The sequence below is a fragment of the Syngnathoides biaculeatus genome, chromosome 3 (genome assembly GCF_019802595.1).
Source record: "Syngnathoides biaculeatus isolate LvHL_M chromosome 3, ASM1980259v1, whole genome shotgun sequence".
Taxonomy (NCBI): domain Eukaryota; kingdom Metazoa; phylum Chordata; class Actinopteri; order Syngnathiformes; family Syngnathidae; genus Syngnathoides; species Syngnathoides biaculeatus.
Genome location: NC_084642.1, coordinates 5,813,105 through 5,840,216, shown reverse-complemented (window position 1 = coordinate 5,840,216; position 27,112 = coordinate 5,813,105). Strand labels below are relative to the sequence as shown.

Genomic DNA, 27,112 nt, shown 5'->3' with positions numbered 1-27,112 from the left:
AATCGATCCCACGCTACCTGCACCAAAGCCAGGCGTGTGTACCACTACACCATCAGTGACTGCGAACGCTAAATTAATGGAATCACTGACTCGCCCGCTAGGCCACGCCCATTAAAGGCACACATTAAGACACAACTCCAGCATGTCTGTGACTTGTGCTTTATTTTTTTCCTCTTTATCTATTTAATCTAATATTTTAATATTTATATTTCACGATGCAGTACACTTTAGAGATCTGAAATAGCAAAAAGATATGTTGATGGTAAATGTAACCCTTCAAAATTTGGAATAAACTGCCAATTAGCATTTTCTGTCTTTGGTTCACCCCTTTAAAAAGATAAAGAAAAAAAAGAAAAAAACTCAAAGTAAAAATTTTAAAAATGGAAAAAAAATGCAGGAAATTAAAAAATATATCTAAAAATCAGCAAATAGGTAAATCCATGGGTATTGAACTGTAAAAGTTACAATTTGGTCACAGAATTACTTCAAATCTCAGTCAACATACCAATGTAAATGTTATTTTTTTTTATTTTAATGAACATTATTGCCACATTTGAGAATGTTTAATAACCACGATAGAAGAGTGGATCAGATGGAAAGCGTTGGCCGCACAGTTCTGAGGTCCCGGGTTCAATCCCGGACCCTGCCTGTGTGGTGTTTGCGTGTTCTCCCCGTTCCTGCGTGGGTTTCCTCCGGGCACTCCGGTTTCCTCCCACATCCCAAAAACATGCGACATTAATTGGACACTCTAAATTGCCCATAGGTGTGATTGTGAGTGCGACTGTTGTCTGTCTCCATGTGCCTTGCGATTGGCTGGCGACCAGTTCAGGGTCTACCCCGCCTCCTGCTCGTTTACAGCTGGGATAGGTGTCACAAACCTCTGCTACAGGGGGCGGACCCAAATGCAGAACTTCGAGGCAGAGGCATAATGTTCAATGTGGTTTATTCCGGAAACTGGGTCCTACACGGTGTAGCAGTCCGACAAGGCAGAGGCACAAAAACGTGTTGTCAGCTCCCACACTCCCTGTGACCCTTGTGGGGATAAGCGGCCAAGAAAATGGATGGATGGACAATAACCATATTTGATTTTGCAGGCGGTGGATAAGAAGAAGCTGAAAAGCATTTCCATGAACGACGAGACCACACTTTGCTTCGTCTTCTACATGAAAAGCGACAGCACCAAGCAGCGCAAGTTTGAATCCGCGCTCTACCGGGGCTGGTACATCCAAATCGCCACTTCCGATTCCGACTCCGTGGAAATGGCCAAGTCAGACGGACACCAAGGAATTCAGTCGTTCCTCTTCGTCATCCAAACATAAGAACGTCGCAAAGTTATACGGCGTATTGCATTCATAATTTGACAATTATCCAGCGACATGTAAAAAAATATACATATATATATGAATTGTTCCCCACTCAAGAAGTATGTATTTGTATCAAGCTGCCACAAGATAGGGGCAAAGCTCGCTTTTCAATTAGGAACACGAAGCTCCTCCCCCTCAGTGCATGTTGTTGCCTAGCAACGAGTGACGGCGCATTAGACGCGACAGTTCCGGTTTTGTCTTGAGATTCCAGTTTGTGCCGTAAACGAGCGCGTAACGCAAAACACTACAACCTCAAGTCTTCTTTTGCCACCGAAATGAACGTCAATGACGTGGTTCTGCTCCCTCGAAATTTGGGAAAATGAAACAGAACGTAAAGAAATGAACGATTTGTAAATCTTCAATGTTGCAACTCAATTCTTTGTGCTACTCCTTCTGGCGTTCCTGCCTCGGCATTCTGGAGACAGTATGATAATATACACAAACGAAGATGAATAGGAATCAACGACTTACTGTGACGATGCTGTAATAAAGTTTTTTTCAAAGAGAATCAAGTATAAATTTGTACAAAAATGACAAACTTGCTATTTATTGATCCTTTAATTTACGCATGATCCCAAATTTCAATTACACAAAAAGGTGGAGAGAAAATTTTAATTCTTATATAGCGAATGTTATGACAAAAAAAAAAGAAAGCTCGAGGCTTGATCCCAAACTACTGCCATAAAATACTGCCATCAAGTAATAATGCTTATCAATTATTCCTTCATACATTCATATCACACGTGAGGTCTCATTTTTTTTGTTATTGAAAACTAAATTACAATAAAACGATAAAAACACGCTTTACATTACACAAATAGACAAGAGTACACCTACAAACTCTCCACATCTTCGCGTATGTATCTATCCAGGCATCCATTTTTTTCGCCGCTTATCCTCACGAGGGTCGCGGGGAGTGCCGGAGCCTATCCCAGCTGTCAACGGGCAGGAGGTGGGCGGGGTGCACCCGCATATTGAGACAAACAGCCGCACTCACAATCACACCTACGGGCAATTTGGGGTGTCCAATTAATGTTGCATGTTTTTTTTGGGATGTGGGAGGAAACCGAAGTACCCGGAGAAAACCCACGCAGGCACGGGGAGAGCATGCAAACTACGCACAGGCTGGTCCGGGATCGAACCCGGGACCTCAGAACAGTGAGGCCAATGCTTTACCAGCTGATCCACCGTGCCGCCTATATCTATATATAATCAGAAAAATATTATTATCATTTTTTTTTTTACATTAAAGAGCCTACGGAGTCAGAATAAAGTAAATAACACTGATAAATGCACGTTAACAACGTGAAAGAAAGACAGGAATTTATTTAAAGGGGTGTGGCGGTGGGGTGTCTTCCATTGCAATGGAAATATTTTAGAATATTGTACAGTAATTTTAAAATATACAAGTAGGAGAATGCATTCTGGGTGATTTTTTTTTTTTTTTTTTTAATTCAGCCCAAAGCCCGATATCGCTAACATTTTGGGAGTAGTGTCAGCGTCCGTGATGCTATCAGCGTCCGTTTTTTCCGCCTCGGAAGTCTTTACGATGCGGTTCGGAAGGGGCCGCAGGTCCAACTCCGGGCCAGCGTTTCCCTTCGTTTTCGCCGAGAGAAGCGGATGAAGACGGCGCCGTTCCTCAGAAACCGGTTTGTTCGTCGCTGCTGTCCTCGTAGGCTCTGTTGGCGTGTCCGTCGGGCTCGTACGGGTTTTCCACTCCCGTGTTTTTCGACTTCCTGCAAAAGGAGGAGAGCCGCGTGTCATGTGACATCTGCGTCACCCCCCCCCCCCCCCCCCCCCCCCCCACGTCGCCACATTTCAACTTACTTTCTGCGCTCTCTGATGCCGGAGACGATGAGCACGAACCCCATGAGCACCGCCGCTCCCATGACCACTCCGAAGACCACCAGCCACACCTCCACCGGCTGCTCCGCGGGAGGTGAAAGGGTTGCCGGGATGCCCTCAAACTCCAGCGTCTTGTCGTCCAGTTGGAAAGCGTCGTTGAGTCGTCCTCGGGATAGTCTGCGACGCGCGCAAATCAATCAAACATCTCGGTAGGGAGGTCCCTTTGTATTACATATGCTGTAGTTTCTCGTGTATAATGCGCACCCGTGTCGAAGTCCTGGAAAACTTTTCTACCTTTTTACCATTCTACCATTTTCACCATGCAGGATTTTGCTTCTATCCACCCATCCATTTTCTTTGGCGCTTATCCTCACGAGGGTCGCGGGGAGTGCTGGAGCCTATCCCAGCTGTCAACGGGCGAAGAGGTTGCCAGAGCACATCGAGACAAACAGCCGCACTCACAATCACACCTTGGGACAATTTAGAGTGTCCAATTACTGTTGCATGGTTTTTTTTTTTTTTGGGATGTGGGAGGAAACCGGAGTGCCCGGAGAAAAACCACGCAGGAATGGGGAGGATTCAGGATTGAACCCAGGACCTCAGAACTGTTTACCAGCTGAGCCACCGTGCCGCCCCATATGGTCAATACGGGAAATATTATCTGTAATTTGAGTTTTTATTTCAAAATTGTTCTGAAGCAAAGCACTTTTACTTGCTCTTATTTTGAAATTCACAGCCCCACTTTCATTTAATAAATGAGAAAACACAGTTGTACTCATATGTTCAATAAGCCAGGCAGAATTTCCAAGATGTGTACAATTCTTTCAAGAAAAGTATTTTAATTCAAGTGAAACCGTCGAGCATTTAAAAAAAAAAAAAAAAAAAAAAAACGCATGAGCATTAAACAAAACATAACCATCAAGAAATTAATGGTGGTTATTGTTCAAGTCATCAGTTGCACACAAAATCTGCCTTCGTATGTAAACCTGAGCACAACTGTACATATATGCAGTCATATGTACCACTGTCATATTGCAATAGTAGAAGTGGAGGCGACACCTGTTTCATCACCTCTAGGTGGCGGTGGCATACTAGAATGAAAGTGTACACATTTTTTTTATAACCTCCAGATGGTGGCATACCTTTATAAAATATGAAAGCCCCCCCCCCCCATTTTCCCCTACACTCATGTATAATGCGCAATAAAAGACTTTAGAATTATTATTATTATTTTTTTTTTTTTAGGGAAAAATGTGCATTATACAGGAGAAATTATGGTATTTGTCTTGATCTTTAAAAGAGGTCATATCGCATTATTTACACTACACCTGAAGTCAATTCATTTAGTTTTAAGTGCGGTAATGCTCGGCCTCACCGTATGGCTGCCTTGACGTCTTCTTTCGGGATGTACACGGAGGGATTGTTCGGGTCGGTAACCACCACGTAGAAGGAAATCCTGGGCGTTTGTTTGTAGGTGATGACGTTGTCGGCTCTGCAAATGCAAAACGGGAGAAACGTCGTCACGCGTCAGCCGTGTCGAGTTCAAGTCGAGACAAAGCCGAAGCGCACTGACGTGAAGAGAAGAGTGACGTTCTTTTGGCCGTAGTACTGCCTCAGAGCGTAAGCAACACTGGCCCTGAACAGGTACTGCTCGTTGGAGTTCCAGGAATACTGCAACATGATTTTTCACATGATTAATGTCAGCCATGTCGTTATTTTCATACTGGTTTTAACGTAATTTCCGGCCGATAAACCGCAACTTTTTTTCACACTGTTCAATCCTGCGGCTTATGCGGTGATGCGGCTAATTTGTAACGGCCACAAGAGGGCACTCGAGCGGAAAAGGTAAGAGTGAGATCAGTGGAATATATGTGCCTAGGAAGTGACTTTTACCGGTAGGTATATATTTTCCTTAACTGGCTCTGTCAGCGCTGCGCGAGCGTTAGCATGTGCGAGCATGTTGCTGCTGTCTTACTGCCGCGTCTCAGTGATTTTTACCGGTATGTTTTATTTTAACTGGCCCTGTTAGCGCCGCGCTAGCGTTAGCACTGCGCTGGTGTGTTTCTGCTGTGTTACTGCCACGTCTCAGTGATTTAGGTATGTTTCTGTTTTTTAACCGGCTGTCAGTGCTGTGCTACCGTGTTGTTACTGTTATCGCTGTGCCAGCATTAGCACTGGGCTAGCGTGTTACTCCCTTGCGTCAGTGATTTTTACCGGTGTTTTTTTTTTAACTGGCCCTGTTAGCGCTGTGCTAGCGTGTTTCAGCTGTGTTACTCCCGTGCCTCAGTGATTTAGGTATGTTTTTTTTCTAAACCGGCTGTTAGTGCTGTGCTAGCGTGTCGCTACTGTGTAACAGTCGCGGCTTTTTTTTTTTTTTTTACTGGTATGTTTTTTTTTAACCAGCCCTGTTAGCGCTGGGCTAGCATGTTGCTGCTGTGTTACTGCCGTGTCTCAGAGATTTTTACCAGTATGTTTTTTTTTAACCGGCCCTGTTAGCGCCACGCTAGCGTGTTTCTGCCGTGTCTATAGGTATGCTTTTTTTTCTTTTTTAAACCAGCTGATAGTGCTGTGCTACCGTGTTGCTACTGTGTAGCTGTCGCGGCTGTTTTTTTTTTTTTTACCGGTATTTTTTTTTTTTCGGTGCTACCGGATTTTTGCATTGTTAAGCTAAGCTAAGGTATAAAAACTTTGAAAACTCTTTCTGCGTACCATCTTTGTAAATATCTTGTGTTTCAACGTGGGTTGCAATGTGCACTTGCGGCTTGTACACAGGTGCGGCTTATATACAGGTGCGGCTTATGTGCGTACCAAATGGTATTTCCTTTACAAATGTACTGGGTGAGGCCTATAATCAGTTGCGCTCTGTAGGCCGGAAATGACGGTAGTTGGAATACTCACAGCTTCGTCACCCATGGCCATTCTTAAACTCAGCCTCACTTTGATGGCATAATCCGAATCTGCAACGAGGGTCAATGCCAGAACAGTTGTTTTTCCACAAAACCGATTTAACGTTTTGGTTTGTTTTTTTTTAGCAACGTGCGGTTGTTTTCATGGGACTACTCACATGGATCTATTGCTGCATCCCAGCCTACCGTGCGCTTGTGTTTCATGTTGTCCTCCTTAAGCCACGCATAAAGTTTTTGGAAATAGTCCAGCAGTGGCCTGGCGTCCATCTTGATATCTCCAGATATTGTATGTAGAGCTCTGGTCCACGACTGTGAACGACCCAACTCCAACATGTTCCTGAGGAAACAACGTTTGGTGATGACTCCTGAAAGGGCAACTCGGGCTACAGGAAAATTGGCTCATAATTTTGATTTAGCCAAGTGGCTCAATAGCGATATTCTCTACAATCTTCTAAAATGGTTGAAAGGAGAAGTAACTAGTACCTGAGCTTGGTGCCTGCTTCTATTGAACCGGTAATGTCGCATGAAGGTAACGGATCAGCCTGGCCGGCAGCTTGACAAAGAGCTTTTTGGAACTGGAACTGGTAGATGGTTCTTGTGAAGTACCTGAATGGAAGTACATCCAAAAAGTGTCAGAAACAGAAAGATGATTGCTGTTCACGTTTCTCGGAATCAGCTACAGTGGTGCCTTGGTTCTCGAACGCAATCTGTTCCAGAAGGCTGGTTGAAAACCAAAACGTTTGAAAACCAAAGCACGTTTTCCCATTACAATGAATGGAAAATAAAATAATCTGTTCCAAGCCTAAAAAAAAATTTTCAAGTGATTTTTTTTAGCTTTTTCTGATAATAAACTGCATAGTAGTGATACATGTGTGGTTTCAATACTTTATATAAGTAAATCCTTTAAGAAATATACTTTTTTCTTTACTTAAAATGTGTGCTTTAGCCTAGTAGTGTATGCTAGGCTGGGAGTGCATTCCCGTATCTGTAGCGACTCGGCCCCTAGCCTTGTAAACCTTTTTTTTTATCAACAAAAGTGCAGAATAACTTTAAACAAGCAATAATGAGGTGGAAAAAAAACAAATTGTTTTTTATTTGTACAGAAAGTACGTAACGTAAAAAAAATTAACTTGCAGCTAAATGGTAATTGTTCATGGAACAAAAGAAAAAGCAATGCAAAACAGTTTCAGATGTCTTTGGTGGGGGTGACTCGCCCCTTTTTCACAAAGAACGAATTTAATTGTTTGTTTCTGTCGTCTTTTAAGCACTTTTCTGAAGTTGCTCATAACAACATCATTAAAATTTTGCAGTGCTCTGCAACATTCAGCCTTATTCGGGTGATGAAGTTGAACAAAATTATGGATGTCGTTCCATTTCGCGCAGATAGCTTTAACGTCGGCACTTGAGACATCCTTCCTGCCTTCAGCCTCATCGGACGACATCTCCTCAACTTCCTCGACAACACTATCCACGCCCGTTACGTCTTTTCCGTTTTTTTTCCGGGGTGCATTCGAAAGCACAATAACAAATCGTCGTGGGTCAGCTGGTCGAGGCGTTCGAATACCAATTTCCGTTACAAAACCCAAAGCAAAAAAAAAAATCGTAATATTTTCGCGTGAAAACCGATTTGTACGAAAACGAAGACGTTCGAAAACCAAGTTACCGCTGTAGTTCCTATAAACAGAAATGTCTCTTGTTCTTGTTGCTACGTTGTCCCTCGTTCTCTGTTCTGAATGTCGTACCAGGGCAGCAACGACTTTAAATCTGATTCAGATTTTTTGGGAATGTTGTGGGGATGCCGTAAATAAGACGAGGTGACGAGAACCAGCAGTGATATTTGACTCCGCCCACACAAACTGCTTTCCAATCAAACAGCCAACCACTCCCTTTTAAGCCAACGACTCCCTTTGACTCTCTCATCTCTTGCCTTCCCCCTTGCAGATAGTGTTGAATGTCGCCCTCTTGTGGGTCAGAACAATGCAACACTCCACTCAGTGTATGTGTAAACAAGACAAAACCAAAAACAAAACAGAGAATAATGATTTCTACACATCTCGCAATGGACGTAGTCTCGGACGTGCTTTAAAATACCACGGATGGACCTGCAATGCACTCTGACCTTTCCAGATGGACTTCACGCGACCTTCTCTCAATTTTAAAACGCACGTCCATCGGTTCAATATTTCACCTGATGAACGAGTAGTCTCCAGATACGTGGAAGAGAGCAGCGGGGTCACAGTACGTCTCGTCTCTCGGTAGTGGCTCCACCACGCCGACCAGCTCCCTCCTGTTGCGGCACACAAACGGTCACTCGGACCCGATGGCGGATTTCTAACGCGCGCGATGAAATGATGACGGGACGCAAAGCGCCCGCCCGTCTGCCTACTTCATCTCCCACCAGCGCTCCATCCATTTATCCTCGGGGATGTTTCCGGCAAAAACTTGCCACCGCCACTCCTCCAGCATGTAGGTGAACGGCAGAGTGGCCACAATGGTGAGCGCCTGCTTGAGCAGGAAGTTCATCTCTGTCTCTGTGGCGACGAAAAAGGGGGACAAAAAGAAAGAAAAGAAAAGAAAAATGAATTTTTAAGCGCTGCCGAATGACGCTTGCTCACTCGCAACGTAGACAGACAGACAGATAGATAGATAGATAGATAGATAGATAGATAGATAGATAGATAGATAGATAGATAGATAGATAGATAGATAGATAGATAGATAGATAGATAGATAGATAGATAGATAGATAGATAGATAGATAGATAGATAGATAGATAGATAGATAGATAGGCGGACGGACGGACGGACGGACGGACGGACGGACGCAGCGAGCTCCTTCTCACCATTATTGTAGACAAAGTCCGGCGGCAGGAGTCCGAGTCCCTGCAGGTGCTTGGGCGTGGCGGCCGAGAGGGACATGATCTCCCCGACGGCCTCGTGGAAGCCCTCGTTGGCGCCGTCCCTCAACAGGTAGGGCCGGTTTCGGTAAGCCATCTGGTACTGGTTGTGGCCCATCTCGTGGTGCACCGTCAGGAAGTTGTCCATGTTGACTTTCGTGCACATTTTGATCCTGGCGCAAGACGATAACGCTTTTATTACGGAAGAAAGATTTGTTGCGATAGCGTAGCCGCGATACGCCGCCAATAAAACAGATTGCGGTAATCAATAAACTCTCTGATGAGTCATGGAGAGAGCGCCGGCAATACATAAATAAAAACAAGATTCAAATGCCAAACGGGACACGGAAAGCTATTGAACTGAACTAAGTTTGGTTATTCAATAAAAGAGAAAAAAAATGTATACACAATATATCTATCTATCTATATCTATCTATCTATCTATCTATCTATCTATCTATCTTCTATCTATCTATCTATCTATATATATATATATATATATGTGTGTGTGTGTGTGTGTGTGTGTGTGTGTGTGTGTAGAAAGACAATGATAAATATTTTTTTTTCCTAAAAAGTACATTAATTATGGTGAGATAATGTAATATTGCCCATAAAATGAAAAAAAAATATTGAAAAAGAACAAATTATTAAAAATATGTTCTATATTATTGTATTATTATATTATTATATATTATATATATATATATATGTGTGTGTGTAGAAAAACAATAAATATTTTTTTCCTAAAAAGTACATTAATTATGGTGAGATAATGTAATATTGCCCATAAAATGAAATAAATAAATATTGAAAAAGAACAAATTATTAAAAAATATGTTATATATTATAGTATTATTAATTTATTATATATTATATATATGTATATGTTATATATAAGCTTGACAGTTAAACTACAGTTTAAGAATATTTGCTATCGACCATTTATTGTTGAGTTTAATATGGCATGTAAAATGGAGGCAGTCATTGGACAGTAATTTTTTTGGTGTTGTTGTTTTTGCTCTTTTGCTCTTGATGAGTAACACGTGTTTAATAATCCTTTTGTACTATCACATCTTATTTGTCAGCCAGTGTTGAGGAAACGTGGCTGCAGTACACTGATTAATGTTTGACGAGACAAAAATATGAAATTGTTCCCTTTATCAGCGCCGAAGAACCAGTCATAAGTGATGGGCAGTAAAAATGCTGCCGTCAATGCGTGACACCGAGCGTAATTATAACCATAAATACGTGTACTTCATTACATCGTGTAAAGGTGCAAAAAGTCAAATCACGCATAGTGAAGAAAACAAGTATTTGAACACCCTGCTGTATTGCAAGTTCTCCCACTTAGAAATCATGGAGGAGTCCACTGTGAGAGAGAATCCAGAAACGATTTTTAACGATTTATCGGTGTGATACGGCTGCAAATAAGTATTTGAACACCTGAGAAAACGAAGCAAACAGCCGCTGAAACCGAGGAGTGGCTCCGTAAGAACCAGACCAAGGTCAGCCTCCAGACCTAACCCAATAGAAAATCTTTGGATTTCCGCAGGAAACGTTTGACCTCCGGAATTGCAAACAAAGGCTACTGTACCAAATATTAACACTGGTTTTCTCGGGTGTTCAAATACTTTTTTGCAGCTGTATCACACAAATAAATCATACATTGTGATTTCTGTTATCTCTCTCACAGTGGACATGCACCTACGATGAAAATTTCACACCTCTGCATAACTTCCAAGTAGGAGAACTTGCAACGTAGCAGGGGGTTCAAATACTTATTTTCTTGACTGTATGTACTAAAAGAGATTTCTACGACACGATAGTCACGCTTGTGGAAAGCCATTTGAGCATTTATAAAATATCCTTGATATCCAGGAAAACGTCCATCAACGAGAATGCTCTTTGTCCTCGCTAGTAACCCAATCAGCGCACTATTAGCCAGAGTTTGTCTTATTAATAACATTTCTTTCCCTACTATTGTATGATATCTGTGGACGCTACTAAGACAGTTTTGCCGTACTAAAAGGACAACTAAGTACATGTTACTAGTGTGCCAAAACTCTACACTAGTTGACATCTTCCTGCTACTAGTACGGCTTATGAAGCAGAAGATGTGACCTGGTAAAATTTGACACTGTACACAGTTGCTGCACAGTTTTTCCTCAACTCGTAACATGTAGTACTTGTACTAGTGAAGATAACGGGCATATCAGTACATAAACATCAGGAGAAATATCAAATTTCCATCCACGTTAAAGCCCAGTCACTCATTCGTCTTTGTGCTCACTAGTAAGAAAATTCAGAGCACTAGTAGAACGACGAGGGAGCAGTCATAGAACTGCTATTTGGTTCTTTTTCCCCGTTACTAGTGACTTTTTTTTTGGTCCGACAATTCAACCTTAATGGTAAAAGTATCGTACTGCGCTAGTAACCCTTCTTGGTCCAACTTGTGTCTTTCTAGCTCGCTGTTTTAATAACAAACGACTTCTTTTGAATATAATATTTGTTAGTTTCTGAATGTGTACCTGAAGTCCTTTCGGTTGCCCATGTCCCAGGCCGTGGGATGACAGACCACCTTGCGTCCGTCCTCGGGCTTCACCAGCATGGAGTTGGTCCAGAAGTTGTCAAACATCTTCTCCAGTCCCACCGACATAAAAAACTTCTCCGCCTCTTCGAACAGTCGACGCTCAGTCCAGCCCTGAAATTCAAGTCGCCCTCCAATGAAAATGGACGGTCGCAACCGTCGCGGTTGCAATTGGCCTTTCCGGCCGGACAATCGCTCGTGCAATAACAGCCAATCGGATAGCCGCGTTGTCTCAACCCCTGGCTTGACACGCCCCTGCCCGCCGCAATGCCGGTTGTCAGTAGCGTGCGCTTGGAAAATTTAATGTTACGAAGGAAATGGTCCTCAGATGCAATAATTTACATTTGTAAAGGCACAGTTTGCATTAAGTTATGTTCAATGCATTTTAACTTAGATTCGTCCATCCATCCATTTTCTTAGCCGCTTATCCTCACGAGGGTCACGGTCCTATTGTCATGAGCAAGGCTTGGCCACTGCTCCTGTCACCGCTCACAGCTCTTTCACATTTGGACTGGAACTCGAAGTCCTGCGTTTGGGTCTGCCCCCGCTCCGGAGGTTCGTGACACCTATGCTAGCTGTCAACGGGCAGGAGGCGGGGCACACCCTGGGCTGCTTCTCAGCCAATCACAGGGCACGTGGAAACACACAGCTGCATTCACAATCACACTGACTGTAACTCGACGGGCATTTAAGTTGGAGTTTTTGGCCCTGGCATTTGCCAGTTTGTTGCTTTAGTTAGTGAGTTGCATTCACTGCCTGTGGGACTCTCCGCTTCTACGCGGAAGTGAGAGTAAGCCTAGTCACAGTGATTCTGTGACCTTTAGTTTGATCCTGTCCAGTTGAGTTTGTTATTTTTACCCCAGAGTCATCGGACATTGCTGCTTAGCCTAGCGTTTCTGTGGCTCTGCCTTGTCGGACTGCTACAGTCTGTATGACCCAGTTTCTGGAATAAACCACATTGAACATTATGCCTCTGCCTCGAAGTCCTCTGCGTTTGGCTCCGCCCCCCGTACCGGAGGTTCGTGATGCCTATCCCAGCTGTCAAAGGGGCAGAAGGGGGGGTACACCCTGAACTTGGTGCCAGCCAATCGCAGGGCACATGGAGACAAACAGCCACATTCACAATCACACCTTGGGGCAATTTAGAGTGTCCAATTAATGTTGCGACGTGGGAGGAAACCGGAGTGCCCGGAGAAAACCCACGCAGGCACGGTGAGAACATGCAAACTCCACACGGGAGATGTCCGGAATTGAACCCGGGACCTCAGACGTGTGAGGCCAAAGCTTTCCAGCTGCGCAATCTCGCTGCTGCCCTTAGATTCAATAAATTTCATTTGATGAATTCAGATCATGATTTCAGTCAAGTATTTTAGTATAAGTGTTGCTTCGACATCCTCTTGTGACATCGTGAAACTACGTCGAAGTGAATTGAGGAGCGTCACGTAGAGCTTTGTCGGCGACAAACTATGTTCAAGTGAGCTGAGGAGGCTTAACGTGCTATGCTGCCATCTTGTGGCATCTACAAGCAGCTTTAAACCTTTTCGGGGCGTGTCAATCACTTGCGCAATTTTTGCTATTCACGACATAATTGGCGTGAAAAATGCAGCTTAAATAAAATTTCAAGCATAGCTGTCAAACTCAAGGCCCGGGGGCCAAATCTGGCCCGCCGCATGATTTTATGTGGCCCGCGAAGGAAAATTATGTATATCAACTTCCATAATTTTGAAAAAAAATCTGTACTAAAGTTTCAAATCGCCATATCATAAATGATAACATTGCGATATTGGAAGCAATATTCTGTGCCCAAACACCAGCAATAGTTCAAAAACATATTACCCTTGATTTGTGACTACAAAACAAGATCATAAATTTCGTCTGTAAATATGATGAGGTGAAAAATTTTCACGGTTTCACATTCATAACGGCCCTCTGAGGGAAACTAACAAAAATGAGTTCGACACCCGCGCTGCAAAGAGCGCGAGCAGACTCGGCTGTGGCGTACCTGTGCCACCATCGTTTCGCTGACGTCGATCTCCCCCTCGTAGGGCGCTGACAGAGGGTACAAGTTGGCCCAGAATCTTCCCCACATGTCGCCTGGTCAAAGTCACGCAGGTGCAAAGGACAACAATCTTCCGATGTGCAAAACGGACGGCAGGATTCGAAAAGCAAATCAATGTTTCCCATTACAATGAATGGAAAAAGAAATAATCCGTTCCAAGCCTATAAAAATTTTGATTTTTTTCGAGAATTGCTTTGCTCAAAAACCAAATCAATGTTTCCCATTACAATCAATGGAAAAAGAAATAATCCGTTCCAAGATGAAAAAACTTTTTTCGAGAAGTGATTAGTTTGAAAACCAAATCAATATTTCCCATTACAATCAATGGAGAAAGAAAGAATCCGTTCCAAGATGAAAAAAATGTTTTTTTCGATATTTGATTTGTTCAAAAAGCAAATCAATGTTTCCCATTTCAAAGAATGGAAAAATAAATAATCGGCTCCGAACCTAAAATTTTTTTTTTTCAAGAATTTAATCGAAAACCAAATCAATGTTTACCATTCCCATGCCTCGGTTCTCAACCACAATCTGTTCCACAAAACAGTTCGAGAAGTGATTTGTTCGAAAACCGAATCAATGTTTCCCGTAACAATGAATGGAAAAAGAAATAATCCGTTCCAAGCCGACAAAAATTATTTGTTTTAAATCATTTTGTTAAGCATTTCTCGATAATAAACTGCATAGTAGAAATACATATATACTTTAAATGCTTTATATAATAAGATAATTTAAGAAATATGTTAAATTTTTTGCTATCTGTAGCGACTCGGTTCGAGAAGGAATTTGTTCGAAAACCAAATCAATGTTTCCATTACAATGAATGGAAAAAGAAATAATCTGTTCCAAACCGAAAAAAATATATATTTAAACTCATTTTTTAAGCTTTTCCTGATGATAAACTGCATAGGGGAAATACACGTAGACTTTAAATACTTTATATAATAAAATAATTTCAGAAATATATTTATTTTTTGCTAAAAAATATATGCTTTAGTAGTGGAGTAGGCTAGGCTGGGAGTGGATTGCCGTATCTGTAGTGACTCGGTTCGAGAAGTGATTAGTTTGAAAACCAAATCAATGTTTCCCATTACAATGAATGGAACAAGAAAGGGAAAAATTAATAATCGTTGCAAGCCTAAAAGATTCTTTTTTCCAGAAGTGATTTGTTCGAAAACCGAATCAATGTTTCCCATTACAATGAATGGATCAATAAATAATGCGTTCCAAGCCCAAAAATGTTTTTTTTTTCTTTCGAGAAGTGATTAGTTTGAAAACCAAATCAATATTTCACATTACAATGAATGAAGAAAGAACAAATTAACAGTAGTTCGACTAACGCGAAATCGTCAACGGCGAAAATATCGTACCGAGGAGATGGGCCGGGAGAGGTCCTCGTTCATCGATGTGCCCCCCGTGGACTTTGATGAGCTTGGCCCTCACGTAGGCGTGAAGTTCTTTGTACAAGGGCAGGATCTGTGGGAAGACAGGTTGGCGTACGATTCTCTGCCCCCCCCCCCCCCAACCACCTCCATGTTTCAGATGGCACAGACACACCTGTTTATAGATGGCGCGTACGTCTTCCATCAGCTGATCCCTGGTGTAATGGTACGGACTTTCCTCGTCAATAGTCTCGTAGTTGTACCTCCAGTAGGCACCGTAGTCCTCAAAACCTTCATGTGGGCAAATCACAGGAGAGGACGGTTCAAAACTAGCGCGTGGCATTCTTCTTTGCCAGAAGGATCGCAAAAGGAGCCAAAACGTTCTGTTACGTTTGCGGTTCATTTCCGGGGGATGTGAAGCTGGGAATTTTAGGAAATACAGCATAGTGGTGGTTCGGCATTTGCAAATTTTGGAGGGAAACTGTCCTCTGTTATGTGGTTAAAAACTCAACAAATGTTTTTATTTTCCCTGTTAAAGGCAGTCTAGGATCTTCAAATACACAAAAGTAGTCAATTGGCGCCATCTTGTAGCAGCTAAAGGCAATTGCGGGGTCATTTAAAAACGTTCAGTGCCATTGACGGATTTAGAAGTCAAATATCCTTTTTTACCGGGAAGGCAAAATACTAAATAGGTAGTTATACTTGCCCACCTGAGGGCTTTAAAGTACTTTAATAGTTTGCTTTCCCCTCGCTTCCCTCAGCGAAAATTGCTCATCAGTAAAAAATCAAGTTTTTAGTTTTTAAAGTCCCGATTATGCTAAAATGCTCGCCGTTAAACCACCACCGTACACAGATTGCGCTAAAATGGATTCCCCCCGACTGTACTCGTGTTCCCTTTCACTTTTGTTAAGCGCGCGGTCGCTTCCCGTGGAACGTTTCCCGACTTTCGAAATTCCGCGGCCTCGCGTGCCCGCCGGCTCACCGTTCAGTTTTGCGGCTTCGTTCTTCAGACGGACGTAATCTTGGTACAGCGGCCTCATCCGCTTCCCCACCTCCCTCCGCCACCCCTCCCACACGTGCAGGAGCTCCGAGTAGTTGCGGCTGGTGGCCATCACGTGCTCCAAGCCTGAAGGAAAACGAAGCAAGAAGTAAAATATTCAATTAAATTAAAAATAAAGTAAAATAAAATAAAGCACCACAGTTGAGTGAGCAAGCCTAAAGTCCCCCAAAGTAAAAAACAAAACAAACAAAAAAAACAAACGGGAACATTCATGGTTCAGATTAGCTGTCAGAATAAAATTTCAGAAATTCTCGTGTCGTTTGTCCTCCGCGCTGTGGTTGAGTGGGTAAAAATAATGCCCGAGACACACTTGACTCCACGTTTGATTCCCTTGACAAGTTCTTAGATGTGTCGTTTACGATGACTTTTATTTCTGTACGCACTTCTGCAAGTAATAACCTGAAATTCCCGTCGATTTGTTTCAATTTAAATCTGCTAATATTGTACGTATTGAACTCCTCGAAATGTGCACTGGACGACCAAAAGAAATTTTTCTCAAGGTCGGAGTTTTACTGTAGTGGAGCGTCTCAGTGGTGTAATAGGAACGAAACAAACTTTGCATCAAATTTGCAATTACAGTGCAGCATGAAATATAGTCATAAAGCATCTATGCTAATAGCACGTTGCCATGAGGAACATTAAACGGATTCAACAAAATTTTATTTTGAAAAATCATTGAGGTAGCAGGGACTCTTCTGATATACAGAAAAATAAAAGCGGGGACTTTGTGGACAATTAAATCAAATATCAGTTGTTTCAGTGTAACAGGACTGAAATGATTTCTGAAAAATAAAATGTATAATTAGGATAAGGTATAACACAAGTCTGAGGTGAAAAAAGGCAAATTGCGTCCGCATGAATGGAACATTTTGAAACAAATAAACAAAGAAAAGGAGACACCTCATACGGTAAGAGCACTTATTACGGGGTTATTAACGGAGCGTACCCGGCTCCAAAGTCTGACAGTTCAGCGGGTCGTCCATCATGCAAACGGTCGCCGTGCTGTAGATCGTACTCATGTCGCTCAGGATCTTGCTCAGCTGCGGGCAGATTTCAAACAAAAACGGTCACACGGTGCCATCTCGAAAACGCAGAAAAAGAGCCGAGTCGGCTTTCCAGGAGACCCGAGCGAGTCTTACGTGCGACGCTTTGTCCGCTTCCAGAACACCGGCGCCTTTGTCTTGGAGTGAGATGAGCTGCAATTTGATTTGAGGGTCCTTGATTTGGTCAATGGGGAATTTCTGAGCCTCCTCGGACCGCTGGGTGTAGAACTTGCCCCAAATTTCACCCTGAATTGACTGAATACACGAAAACAGACAGAACGAGTGAAACGTGTCATCGGCACGATAATTCATTTGAAAAAAAAAAATAAATAAAGTTCTCACCAATTTTTCCGAATTCTCCTTCGTGATGTTGGTGTTGTAGGCCCACGACGCCAGCGAGTACTGGTACATATGCGCGCCGGCCTCCTCGTCGAACTTCCGCAGGAAGTCCCTGGCCTGGTTCTCCACCGGCGACTGAGCCCAGACGGCGCAACAGAGAGCCAGCAAGCTCGGCAAAATCTTTCCGGACATGCTGCGATCCGCTCACGCTCGCTCACAATCGCACTCTGACAAGGACGGAACACTGGAACGTGCGTAGAACTCTTGCGATAATCGTCTGCGCTGCCTTGGCCTTTGGACGGAGTCGTAACCGAGGGTGTATCTGAGTTTTCATTTCCAGATAGCGCCGCGTGGTTCATTCGAGTGGACACCGAGCCGACGGTTTTGAAAATAAAATGAGGTGAAACGCGGCTTTGATGTGGTTTCACGGAGGAGCAGCCCAAAAGTTGCTGTGCGGGCACGTCGCAAAGGTTCAAGTTCAGGCCTGGACTCTACTGAAGTATATCCATCCATCCATCCATCCATCCATCCATTTTATTTGCCGCCTATCCTCACTAGGGTCGCAGGAGCGCTGGAGCCTATCCCAGGTGTCGACGGGCGGGGGACGGGGCACACCCCGGACTGGTTGTCAGCCAATCGTAGGGCACATAGAGACAAACAGCTGCACTCAAAATCACACTGACTGTAACTGGACAGGCAGGTTTTTGGCACCGGCACCTGCCAGTTTCTTGCTTTTGTTAGTGAGTTGCATTCACTGCCTGTGGGACTCTCCGCTTCTACGTTTTAAGTTAGAGTAACCCTAGTCATAGCGATTCCTTTAGTTTGATCATTAGTTTGCCCCACAGTCATCGGACCTTGCTGTCTTTTGGATCCCGCCTAGCCTAGCGTTTCTGTGCCACTGCCTTGTCGGACTGCTACACCGTGTATGACCCAGTTTCCGGAATGAACCACATTGAACATTATGCCGCTGCCTCGAAGTCCTGCGTTTGGGTCCGCCCCCGTTCCGGAGGTTCGTGACGCCTATGCTAGCTGTCAACGGGCAGGAGGCGGGGCACACCCTGAACTGGTCGCCAGCCAATCGCAGGGCACATCGAGACAAACAGCCAGTATCGCAATCACACCTTGGGGCAATTTAGGGTGTCCAATTAATGTTGCTTGTTTTTTGGGATGGGCGAGGAAGAAACCCACGCAGGCACGGGGAGAACACGCAAATTCCACACAAGGAGGACCGGGATCGAACTCGGGTCCTCAGAACCGTGAGGCCAACACTTTACCAAGTGAGCCACCACCGTGCCGCCCATTACTGTATACTTAAAAAGTTAAATACAGCTGAGAAGGCTTTGGCAAATGTTCTGGACAAGTTTGAAAAACAAAAACTTCCAAAAACTGTACCACAATTGGAAAAGGTGTAAATCGTATTCGTCCAGGAACAAAATGTAACTGGAACTGCAAAGTATACATTTTTTGATGATATCAAATTGCCCTTGAGAACTGTACAATGTACAACCCCCCCCCACACACACACACTTACATATCATACACAACAGATAAAATAAGTACAGTAGACCGTAAAGTCGTGTCTCAACACATACACAACCCTGATGTTAAAAAACGTTTTAGCAAATGGAGAAAAATCGTAATCCACATGAATTATCAGAAATGAAATGAAACATTTCCAGTAGCTTTCTTTCATTACGTCGCAAAATGTCCACGTGATTCAATATGATGCGACCCTGACATGTCCAAAAAAAAAAAAAAAAGAAAACAGGAAACAAGTTCTTATCGACTCATCGTTGATATCGCCGCATCATAAACACAAAGTGTCCTGTAAGGCTTGAAATATTGATAACACAGCGGCAAAGGCTGCTACAGCACTTTATTTATTATTGCCATTCATAACCAGGAAGGATGATTTAATTATCTAATTTCCTACCTCAAAATATATCCCCCCCCCAAAAAAACAATACAGTGGAGTTACATTATTCTCTTTTTGTGTCATTCATACCTTGTGTAAATAAAACTGTACAGTTCAGTACTGTACTGTACATGAGGCCTAAATAGGGAAGGTGATCTGAAGGAAACAGCGCCCTCCGTCGGTTGTTTTCTTTTGTACAGCAAAAAATATAAATAAAAAAAAACATTAAAAATTATTATATAAATGCATTGTTACATCATTGCCATTAAAGCTGACCAACAAACAAGTGAAGGATAATTCTAATTTTAAACTGAAGTGACGCACATATTCTATATTTTAAAAACATTTACTCAATTCGCAAAAACTATACGGGAGCACATCATTTTCAGACGGTGTCCAGTATATATATAATTTTACTTCTCAGTATGAGCAAAAATTAATATTACAGGGAAATTATTTTGTGTGTTTTTTTTCCTTTTATGTGCCAAGTTATCAAAAATCTTAGTACCTATATCTAAGATTTAAAAAAAAAAATTTTACTTTTAAACTTCAGAGTCTGCCCTTTTTTTTTTTTTTTTTTACTTTTACTTAAGTAATGGCTTCGAATCAGTATTTTTAGTTTTTTTGTTTCACACATTAGACAAATCATAAATTGCCTCGGTCATATTTTCAGAATTTCGGTCACCACATATATTTTTTTTAATAAATGCATTTTTTGATGATTCTTTTTTTCTTTTTGTGTAGTTTTTCGTTTATCCAGGTCGCGCTAATCCACAAAGGATCGGCGGAAAGCAAGTGGATTCTTCTCATTTGTCAAAGTCATTGACGGCATTTTTTCCAGCGAGTCTGAATACTTTTTTGCCGGCTCTGCTCCCCCCGCTCCCTTTTTAGCGAGAGCGCAGTGACGGGTTCGTCGTCACCGCCCAACGCCTCGAATTTGCCTCCGCGGCAGATTTGGAGCGGACGTCTCTATACCGACTGAGCCCGGTGGCTGAATTGCGAATCGCGGTGAATGGAAAAAGGACAACGAGGCGGCTTAGCGGCCGGTCCACACTCAGCAAAAAAAAAAAAAAAAAACGCACCCCGACCCCTCCCCTTCCCTGCTTGTTGTTTATCAGACGGCCCCAGATGTTGTTCAAGAGATCCCGTAAAAACGCATCTGATGAAATTCTGCGGCTTTTGTTTACTGTCACGTGGAGATGTACAAATTGTGCTTTGGGCTGTTCTTCGTACTTGCCTGCAGCACGTTCTAAGCATTGAGTTCAACATCATGAAGGAGGATTAGAATTACACTTGAGGGGGGAGTGACTCATATATAAACTGAGTTTTTTTTCTTCTTTAAATACATATTCATATTAACTGGAACAAATCTTAGTCGATATGTTTAATGAACAAAATCTGAAGAATATTGAACTGATTTTGATGAAAACTTCTAAAGACATTGTTCCTTTGGACCAGTGAAGTGACCTCATGTGCTATCTTTTTGACTGACACGTCTCGCAATTAAACTTCGGCCAAATTCCACGACCTTGCGTTGTCGATTGCCGTGCCTTGCTCGAATTGACATGGAAAGGTTTGTTTACTATAGTGGAGTCATTGGAAAAAAACGCCCTCTAGTGGCTAGCAGAAGAATCACTGAATTAAACGTTCCAACTCTGTATGCTGTTACAATGGATTATTTCCATCCATCCATTTTCTTAGCCGCCTATCCTCACAAGGGTCACGGGGAGTGCTGGAGCCTATCCCAGCTTTCAACACCCTGAACTGATTGCCAGCCAATCGCAGGGCATATCGAGACAAACAGCCGCACTCACAATCACACCTTGGGGCAATTTAGAGTGTGCAATTAATGTTGCATTTTTTTTTTGGGGTGTGGGAGGAAACCCGAGTTCCCGGAGAAAACCCAAGCAAGCACGGGGAGAACATGAAAAGGCCACACAGGGGTTTGTGTGCCTCTGCCTTGTCGGACTGCTACACCGTGTATGACCCAGTTTCCAGAATAAACCACATTGAACATCATGCCTCTCCCTCCAAGTCCTGCGTTTGGGTCCGCCCCCGTACCGGAGGTTCGTGACACCTATCCCAGCTGTCGACGGGCACGAGGTGGGGTATGCCCTGGACTGGTTGCCCGCCAATTGCAAGGGATATCGAGACAAACAGCCGCACTCACAATCACACCTTGGGGCTGCAATTAATGTTGCATTTTTTGGAGGGATGTGGGAGAAAACCCACGCAGACACGGGGAGAACATGCAAATTCCACACAGGCGGGGCTGGGATCGAATCCCAGTCCTCAGAACTGTGAGGCCAACGCTTTACCAGCTGGGTCATCGTGCCGTTTTTTTTTTTTTTAATAGTAGCTGACAATCATTTTTTTTAATTAAAAAATGAAAAGAACTGATCCATAACAATTGAAAAATGATACGTGTAAGGGACTCAATTCCGGTCATCTCGGGTTTTATCCTGCTCGGGTCACAGAAGCAAAAAAAAAAAAAATATATATATATATATATATATATTTATTTATTTATTTTTTTTTACCGAAAGTGGGACGCTTGCCTTTAAAAATAAAATCCAATTTTCGTCAAGCGAGTGGGATGTTAGTCACCTAACGACAAATAGCAGAAATCATTTCCGGGAACTGCTTTAATTCTGAAAATCCCGCACCCCCGGTGCACGCTGCTGTTGCATTTTCTGCCTTGACGGTGCGCCGAGGCGAACCCGTCCGCGATCGCAGCGGCGACACGCATCCTCCTCCGCCTCCTCCTGGCTCAAACCACTGACCTGAGCTCCTGAGCTTCCTCGTCCTGACCGCGTGCGTGTGCGTGCGCGCGCGTGGGAGTGTGAGTGATGCCCATGGTCGGCCGGCAACAGCAGCAGCAGCAGCAGCAGCATGGAGGGATCTCAAGGAGAACTTTGGATTGACGCTCGGGAATAACGCGCGGTCGACCTGAACCTCGTCAGGCTGCACGTTTTTTTTTTTTTTTTTTTTTTTGGGGTGTGGGGGGTGGGTGGGGGGGAAATCTACTGGTTTTGGATGTTGTCCCTCTTCCCACCTTTTCTAGACACTGGGAATTTACGTTTGCTCTCCAAGTCTCGTCAGGGGCGTGCAAAATGCCTTTCGCCAAAAGGATCGTGGAGCCCCCGCTCCTGTGCAGGCACCCGATCCCCAACGACGAGGGTCTGCTCTTCGAGGACCTGTGCGCCATCAGCAACGTGGTTCTGTCCCGGACCTTGCGACAGCTGTCCGACCTGGCCCGGCACGCGTGCTCCCTGTTCCAGGAGCTGGAGAACGACATCGTCAGCACCAGCCAGCGGGTCTGGGGGCTCCAGAATAAAATAGGCCAGATCCAGCAGAGTGCCGGTGCCCTGGACCCCAAAAAGGAGGCAGTGCGTAAGTACAAGCGGATGACGCCCTCTTCCCTTCTTTAAAAAAAAAACAAAAAAAAAACACCTGAGCCACGGGTATGTAATTTAAAAACTCATTCAATCACGCACATGTGCGCGTTCACGCTTCGAAGGGTGCCCACCCATATGTTTTTTTTTTTTTTAAACAAACGCACCCCCCCTCCCACATACATTTTTAATCCACATCTATGCTTTCATATTAGTTCCGGTACGTGTTGACGACCCAGACTGGGAGAGGGCGAATATTCGCGCGCGCGTGTGTGTGTGTTGCCGCTGCATCGGCCCCGCGTCGCTGTTCCGTTGCTGCGGGTTTTCGCACACCCACGCGCACGCACGCAACACACACATGCATGCATGCGTGTCTGGCTTCCCTCCGAAGAATGTCACGTTGTTATCTTTGGAGTCGACTGTTTTTAAATGTGTGTGTGCGTGCGCACGTCCCCCCCCCCCACCTCCACGCGCGCGCGCGCCATTCCCACCCTTTTGCACACGCACGCAGCGCCGCCGAGCCAGCATCGGTAATGAGTCCGGTTGAGCGTGTTGCAGCAGCGGCGCGTCCGTGGTCGTGACAAGGGTGTGCAGGATGTGCCCCGCGTGCGCGCACATACTCACGTGCACGGGCAGCATAAGCCTTGACTGGCATCAACAAAAGACCACATTGGTGTGGAACAACAGCTACATATTATTTATGTCCTCTGCAGCAGCGACGGATCGTTTTCTCCTGCTTGCCTACATCGCCACAGTTAAACACATTTACCTACTATTAGGGTAAAAATAGATAAATCGTTTTTTTTTTTAAAAAATCATCCTTTTCTTTTGTATGTGTGACGACAATAACAAAATTAGCCCCTAAACGTCTTTTTGCATTCTGAAATTCGCTTACTTGTTTTTGTAAAGTAAATCGTATTAAAAAAAAATGGGGGGAAAAAAATGTAAATAAAGTTTGTTCCAGGGCAAATTTGACCCGCGTCTACTTAACTTGATTTTAGGTTTATGGGTTAAATCACTGAAGACGGTTATGATAAGGGGAATTTTGAAACTATTAAAAACTACATAGACGGCACGGTGGGGCAACTGGTAAAGCCTTGGCCTCACAGTTCTGGGGACCCGGGTTCGATCCCGGCCCCGCCTGTGTGGAGTTTGCATGTTCTCCCCCTGCCTGCGTGGGTTTCCCCCGGATGGGCGCTCCGGTTTCCTCCCACATCCCAAAAAACATCCAACATTAATTGGACACTTTAAATTGCCCGTAGGTGTGATTGTGAGTGCAATTGGTTGTCTCACTACTTCTGCAATAAAAACCCACTGGACATTATGCCGTTGTCTCGTAGTCCTGCATTTGGGTCCACCTCCGCACCGATGGCACGTCACACTCCGGTTTCCTCCCACATCCCAAAAACATGCATCATTAATTGGACACTCTAAATTGCCTGTAGGTGTGATTGTGAGTGCGACTGTTTGTCTCTATGTGCCCTGCGATTGGCTGGCGACCAGTTCAGGGTGTACCTCCTGCGCGTTGACAGCTGGGATAGGCTCCAGCACTCCCAGTGACCCTCGTGAGGATATGCGGCAAAGAAAATGGATGGATGGGTAAAAACTACATAAAAGTGTGTGTTTTCACTCAAGCGGGAGCCGGAAAAAGACCCAACAACTCTTTGTGTTCCCACCACATTTGTATCGGTTGTACCTGTTGAGCTCTAAAGTGTCACGGGGGACTTTTGAAACAGCGAAATAGTAAAAGAGTATAAGAATAATCAGATATGCGAAAGATACGGAGCAGAGGTCCGACACAGGCGAGAGAACAAGTACAACAACAAAAAAAGACCCCAAAAACCAACATTTCGAGTAATGTCAAACCAAAGCAAAGAACCAATCTTTCTAATGTAGTTGTTGAAATATCGTCAAATGTCTTTTTTTTCTTGAGGGTGTTCTTGCACATCAGCAAAAAAAAGTGGTGCCAATTTAGTCTAAATAGGAGCAAAATGGATGATGAGTTTCATTACGGCTCATCTGGTACGCGTGACTTTGCCACCAGAGGGCACTATTAATGCGTATGTCTTTGTAAATACACGAAGAAGACGGTCAGTAACAACCATTCAAAGGTAATCTAGACTTTAGGCTCCGCCCCCTTAGCCATGTCCCACAAGCTTTCAAAATGGCGATTGAACAGAACATGTTTGAAGTCGATTCTCAAACGCGTATTCCAGATAATATTAGGATATGTTTTTTTCCAAATGCGTCAGACTTGTCCAAGAGAGTTTTACAGAGAGGTCTCAACTATTTCACGCAAGGATATGTACACGGAATTAAGATTTGGGACGGAGCGGGACGCGATGTCACAGTTACAGCGAAAGTTTGGCCGTTTGACGCCTCACAAACTTCATATTGAAATCCAACAGGATAAAATAGTGGAATCGTACTGCGCATGCAAAGCAGGGTGAGTACTTTTTACTTGGAAAGATCACAAGTAATATCATTGTAGTCTTTAGAAGTGACTGCGTATGTTCTTTTGACCTAGTTTTCTGTTTTAAAAGTCCGATGCGATACAAATAGGCAAATAGACATTTCTCTTGCATGACATGGCGCGTTTACGTATCACTAACCCGACTCTTCGCCATAAAAAATGACACACTTCGTTCAGCAGGTCAGTGACGCACCAACAAAGTGAAAGTTGTTCTCCCGGAATGTATAAAGCACGGATAATAATTCAATCAAACTCAGAGAAGATACTTCTCCCTCACCTACCTTCGAATATGCAGCCTTGTGTTTGTTGATGTTGTCCACATTTAGTTATACGTGCGCTCTCCCGCGAGCCTTAATCCACCGTAGACACTTCGTCAACTGTGTTTTAGGATTTGGAAAATGAATCAACCGGGCCCCTTGTAGGCTAGCAGGGTGTTTTCATCAGAATTGCATGTTCCTCAAGCGCATCTGAGGACCATTTCCTTCGTAACATTAACTTTTCCAAGCGCACGCTACTGACCACCGGCATTGCTTGTGGGACAATACGCCGAGAGGGGCGTGGCAAGCCAGGGGTTAAGACAATGCGGCTATCTGATTGGCCATTATTGTACGAGTGATTAACAGGTCGGAAAGGTCCACTGACATCATTTGGTTTTGGATAAAAAGATACTAGTACCAAACAATGTGAAAGCTTGACCCTACAAAGAGCAACAGGAACCAATGTGTTAGAACCAAAGACAGTTCTCAGGACTCTTTTGCAACACGGTCTTATGATGATGCACACAACTTGGACGTATTAAACACTCACTTATAACGTTAAAATGTATTTCAGTAGACACGTCAAATCAAGTTGGACCCAGTACCGGCTCGGTATTCACACACTTTGTCGCAGCAGTAAAGACGCCGTTTGTAGATATTTGCAGTTCTGTGTATTTCGGGTCACTTTACGAAATGTTGTTTCTAGTTTTTCTTTGTACTGCTTCCAAAAAGGGTCAAACTTTCTTTCGACGATCCTAAACACACGGTGGCGATAAAGTTGGAAAAGCGGGAAAGTATTGGGCGTGTGTTTTGTCTGAGATTTTCATCTTGGCGGCATGAACGCTTTTATGTCCTCTTTGCCAACTCTCATACTTGGAAGCCCACCAAACATTTGCTATTTTTATTCCATTTTCTTTTCTCTCTCTCTCTTCTTTTCAAGGACCATTATCTTTGCTTTCATACTGTAAAAAAAACAGACATCACCCTGAGGAAATGAATATTTTTGCACGGAGCCACGTTTAGTATCCGTTCGCTTCTTTGCTGAGGCGCTCGACGCGGAAGAGAGTCAATATGCTGCAAACCGGGATCGATCGCGGACTTGGCGTTGGGCAGATGGCTGATATTGCAGGAAAAACAACGCGTCGGTCATCTGTTATTACGAGCAGTCAGCGGGATCCATTAGACGTGACTAATGACGCGCGCTCAGTCTGATGGAACTTTTTAGGATTCCTTTGGTGTTGCTGCTGATGTGGCGCGTCAAACTTTGGGGGAAGTTCGCGCGACACTAGCGAACATCGCAGCTTTAGCAGCAGGTCCGCTAGTTTTGTGATGTGAGCATCGATGCAGCGGCACTGCACCTTGACTCCTGAGGTCAGTTCCTTCCGTGACCAATTAAATTTACATCAACAGTGAAGAAAAAAAAGTATTTGAACACCCCGCTATATTGCAAGTTCTGCCACTTAGAAATCATGGAGGGGTCTGAAGTTTTCATCAGAGGTGCATATCCACCGTAAGAGAGATATTCTAAAAAGAAAGATCCAGAAATCACAATGTATGATTTTTGTTAACAATTTATTTATGTGATACAGCTGC

At 43.7% G+C, this 27,112-nt stretch overlaps 3 protein-coding genes across 7 annotated transcripts in view; 2 read left to right on the top strand and 1 right to left on the bottom strand.

Moving 5' to 3' along the window:
- LOC133497731 (uncharacterized) overlaps positions 1-1,866 on the top strand; it is a 35,429-nt gene extending 33,563 nt beyond the window's left edge. For all 3 annotated transcript variants that reach the window (XM_061813863.1, XM_061813862.1, XM_061813861.1), the window contains one exon: positions 1,095-1,866. In XM_061813863.1, coding sequence (XP_061669847.1) covers positions 1,095-1,319 — 225 coding nt within the window. In that variant the 3' untranslated portion in view covers positions 1,320-1,866. The remainder of the gene's footprint in view (positions 1-1,094) is intronic.
- A 666-nt stretch (positions 1,867-2,532) lies between these two features.
- ace2 (angiotensin I converting enzyme 2) overlaps positions 2,533-27,112 on the bottom strand; it is a 70,180-nt gene continuing 45,600 nt past the window's right edge. Inside the window, exons 2-19 of one of the 3 annotated variants that reach the window (XM_061813857.1) lie at positions 17,483-19,583; positions 17,237-17,395; positions 17,044-17,137; positions 16,020-16,163; positions 15,213-15,328; positions 15,026-15,131; positions 13,602-13,693; positions 11,541-11,713; positions 8,959-9,185; positions 8,502-8,646; positions 8,304-8,402; positions 6,599-6,721; positions 6,274-6,452; positions 6,108-6,166; positions 4,783-4,880; positions 4,585-4,701; positions 3,192-3,386; positions 2,533-3,100 (exon numbers count right to left, since the gene is read on the bottom strand). In XM_061813857.1, the coding sequence (XP_061669841.1) occupies positions 3,004-3,100; positions 3,192-3,386; positions 4,585-4,701; positions 4,783-4,880; positions 6,108-6,166; positions 6,274-6,452; positions 6,599-6,721; positions 8,304-8,402; positions 8,502-8,646; positions 8,959-9,185; positions 11,541-11,713; positions 13,602-13,693; positions 15,026-15,131; positions 15,213-15,328; positions 16,020-16,163; positions 17,044-17,137; positions 17,237-17,395; positions 17,483-17,671 (2,412 nt within the window). In that variant the 5' untranslated portion in view covers positions 17,672-19,583 and the 3' untranslated portion in view covers positions 2,533-3,003. Of the gene's footprint in view, positions 3,101-3,191; positions 3,387-4,584; positions 4,702-4,782; positions 4,881-6,107; positions 6,167-6,273; positions 6,453-6,598; positions 6,722-8,303; positions 8,403-8,501; positions 8,647-8,958; positions 9,186-11,540; positions 11,714-13,601; positions 13,729-15,025; positions 15,132-15,212; positions 15,329-16,019; positions 16,164-17,043; positions 17,138-17,236; positions 17,396-17,482; positions 19,584-27,112 lie in introns of those variants that run through there. The other 2 variants (XM_061813858.1, XM_061813860.1) reach the window with 2 other exon arrangements.
- Positions 22,427-27,112, top strand: part of nhsb (Nance-Horan syndrome b (congenital cataracts and dental anomalies)) — a 62,392-nt gene continuing 57,706 nt past the window's right edge. The window contains exon 1 of the mRNA XM_061813868.1: positions 22,427-22,787. Within this exon, the coding sequence (XP_061669852.1) occupies positions 22,508-22,787 (280 nt within the window). The 5' untranslated portion in view covers positions 22,427-22,507. The remainder of the gene's footprint in view (positions 22,788-27,112) is intronic.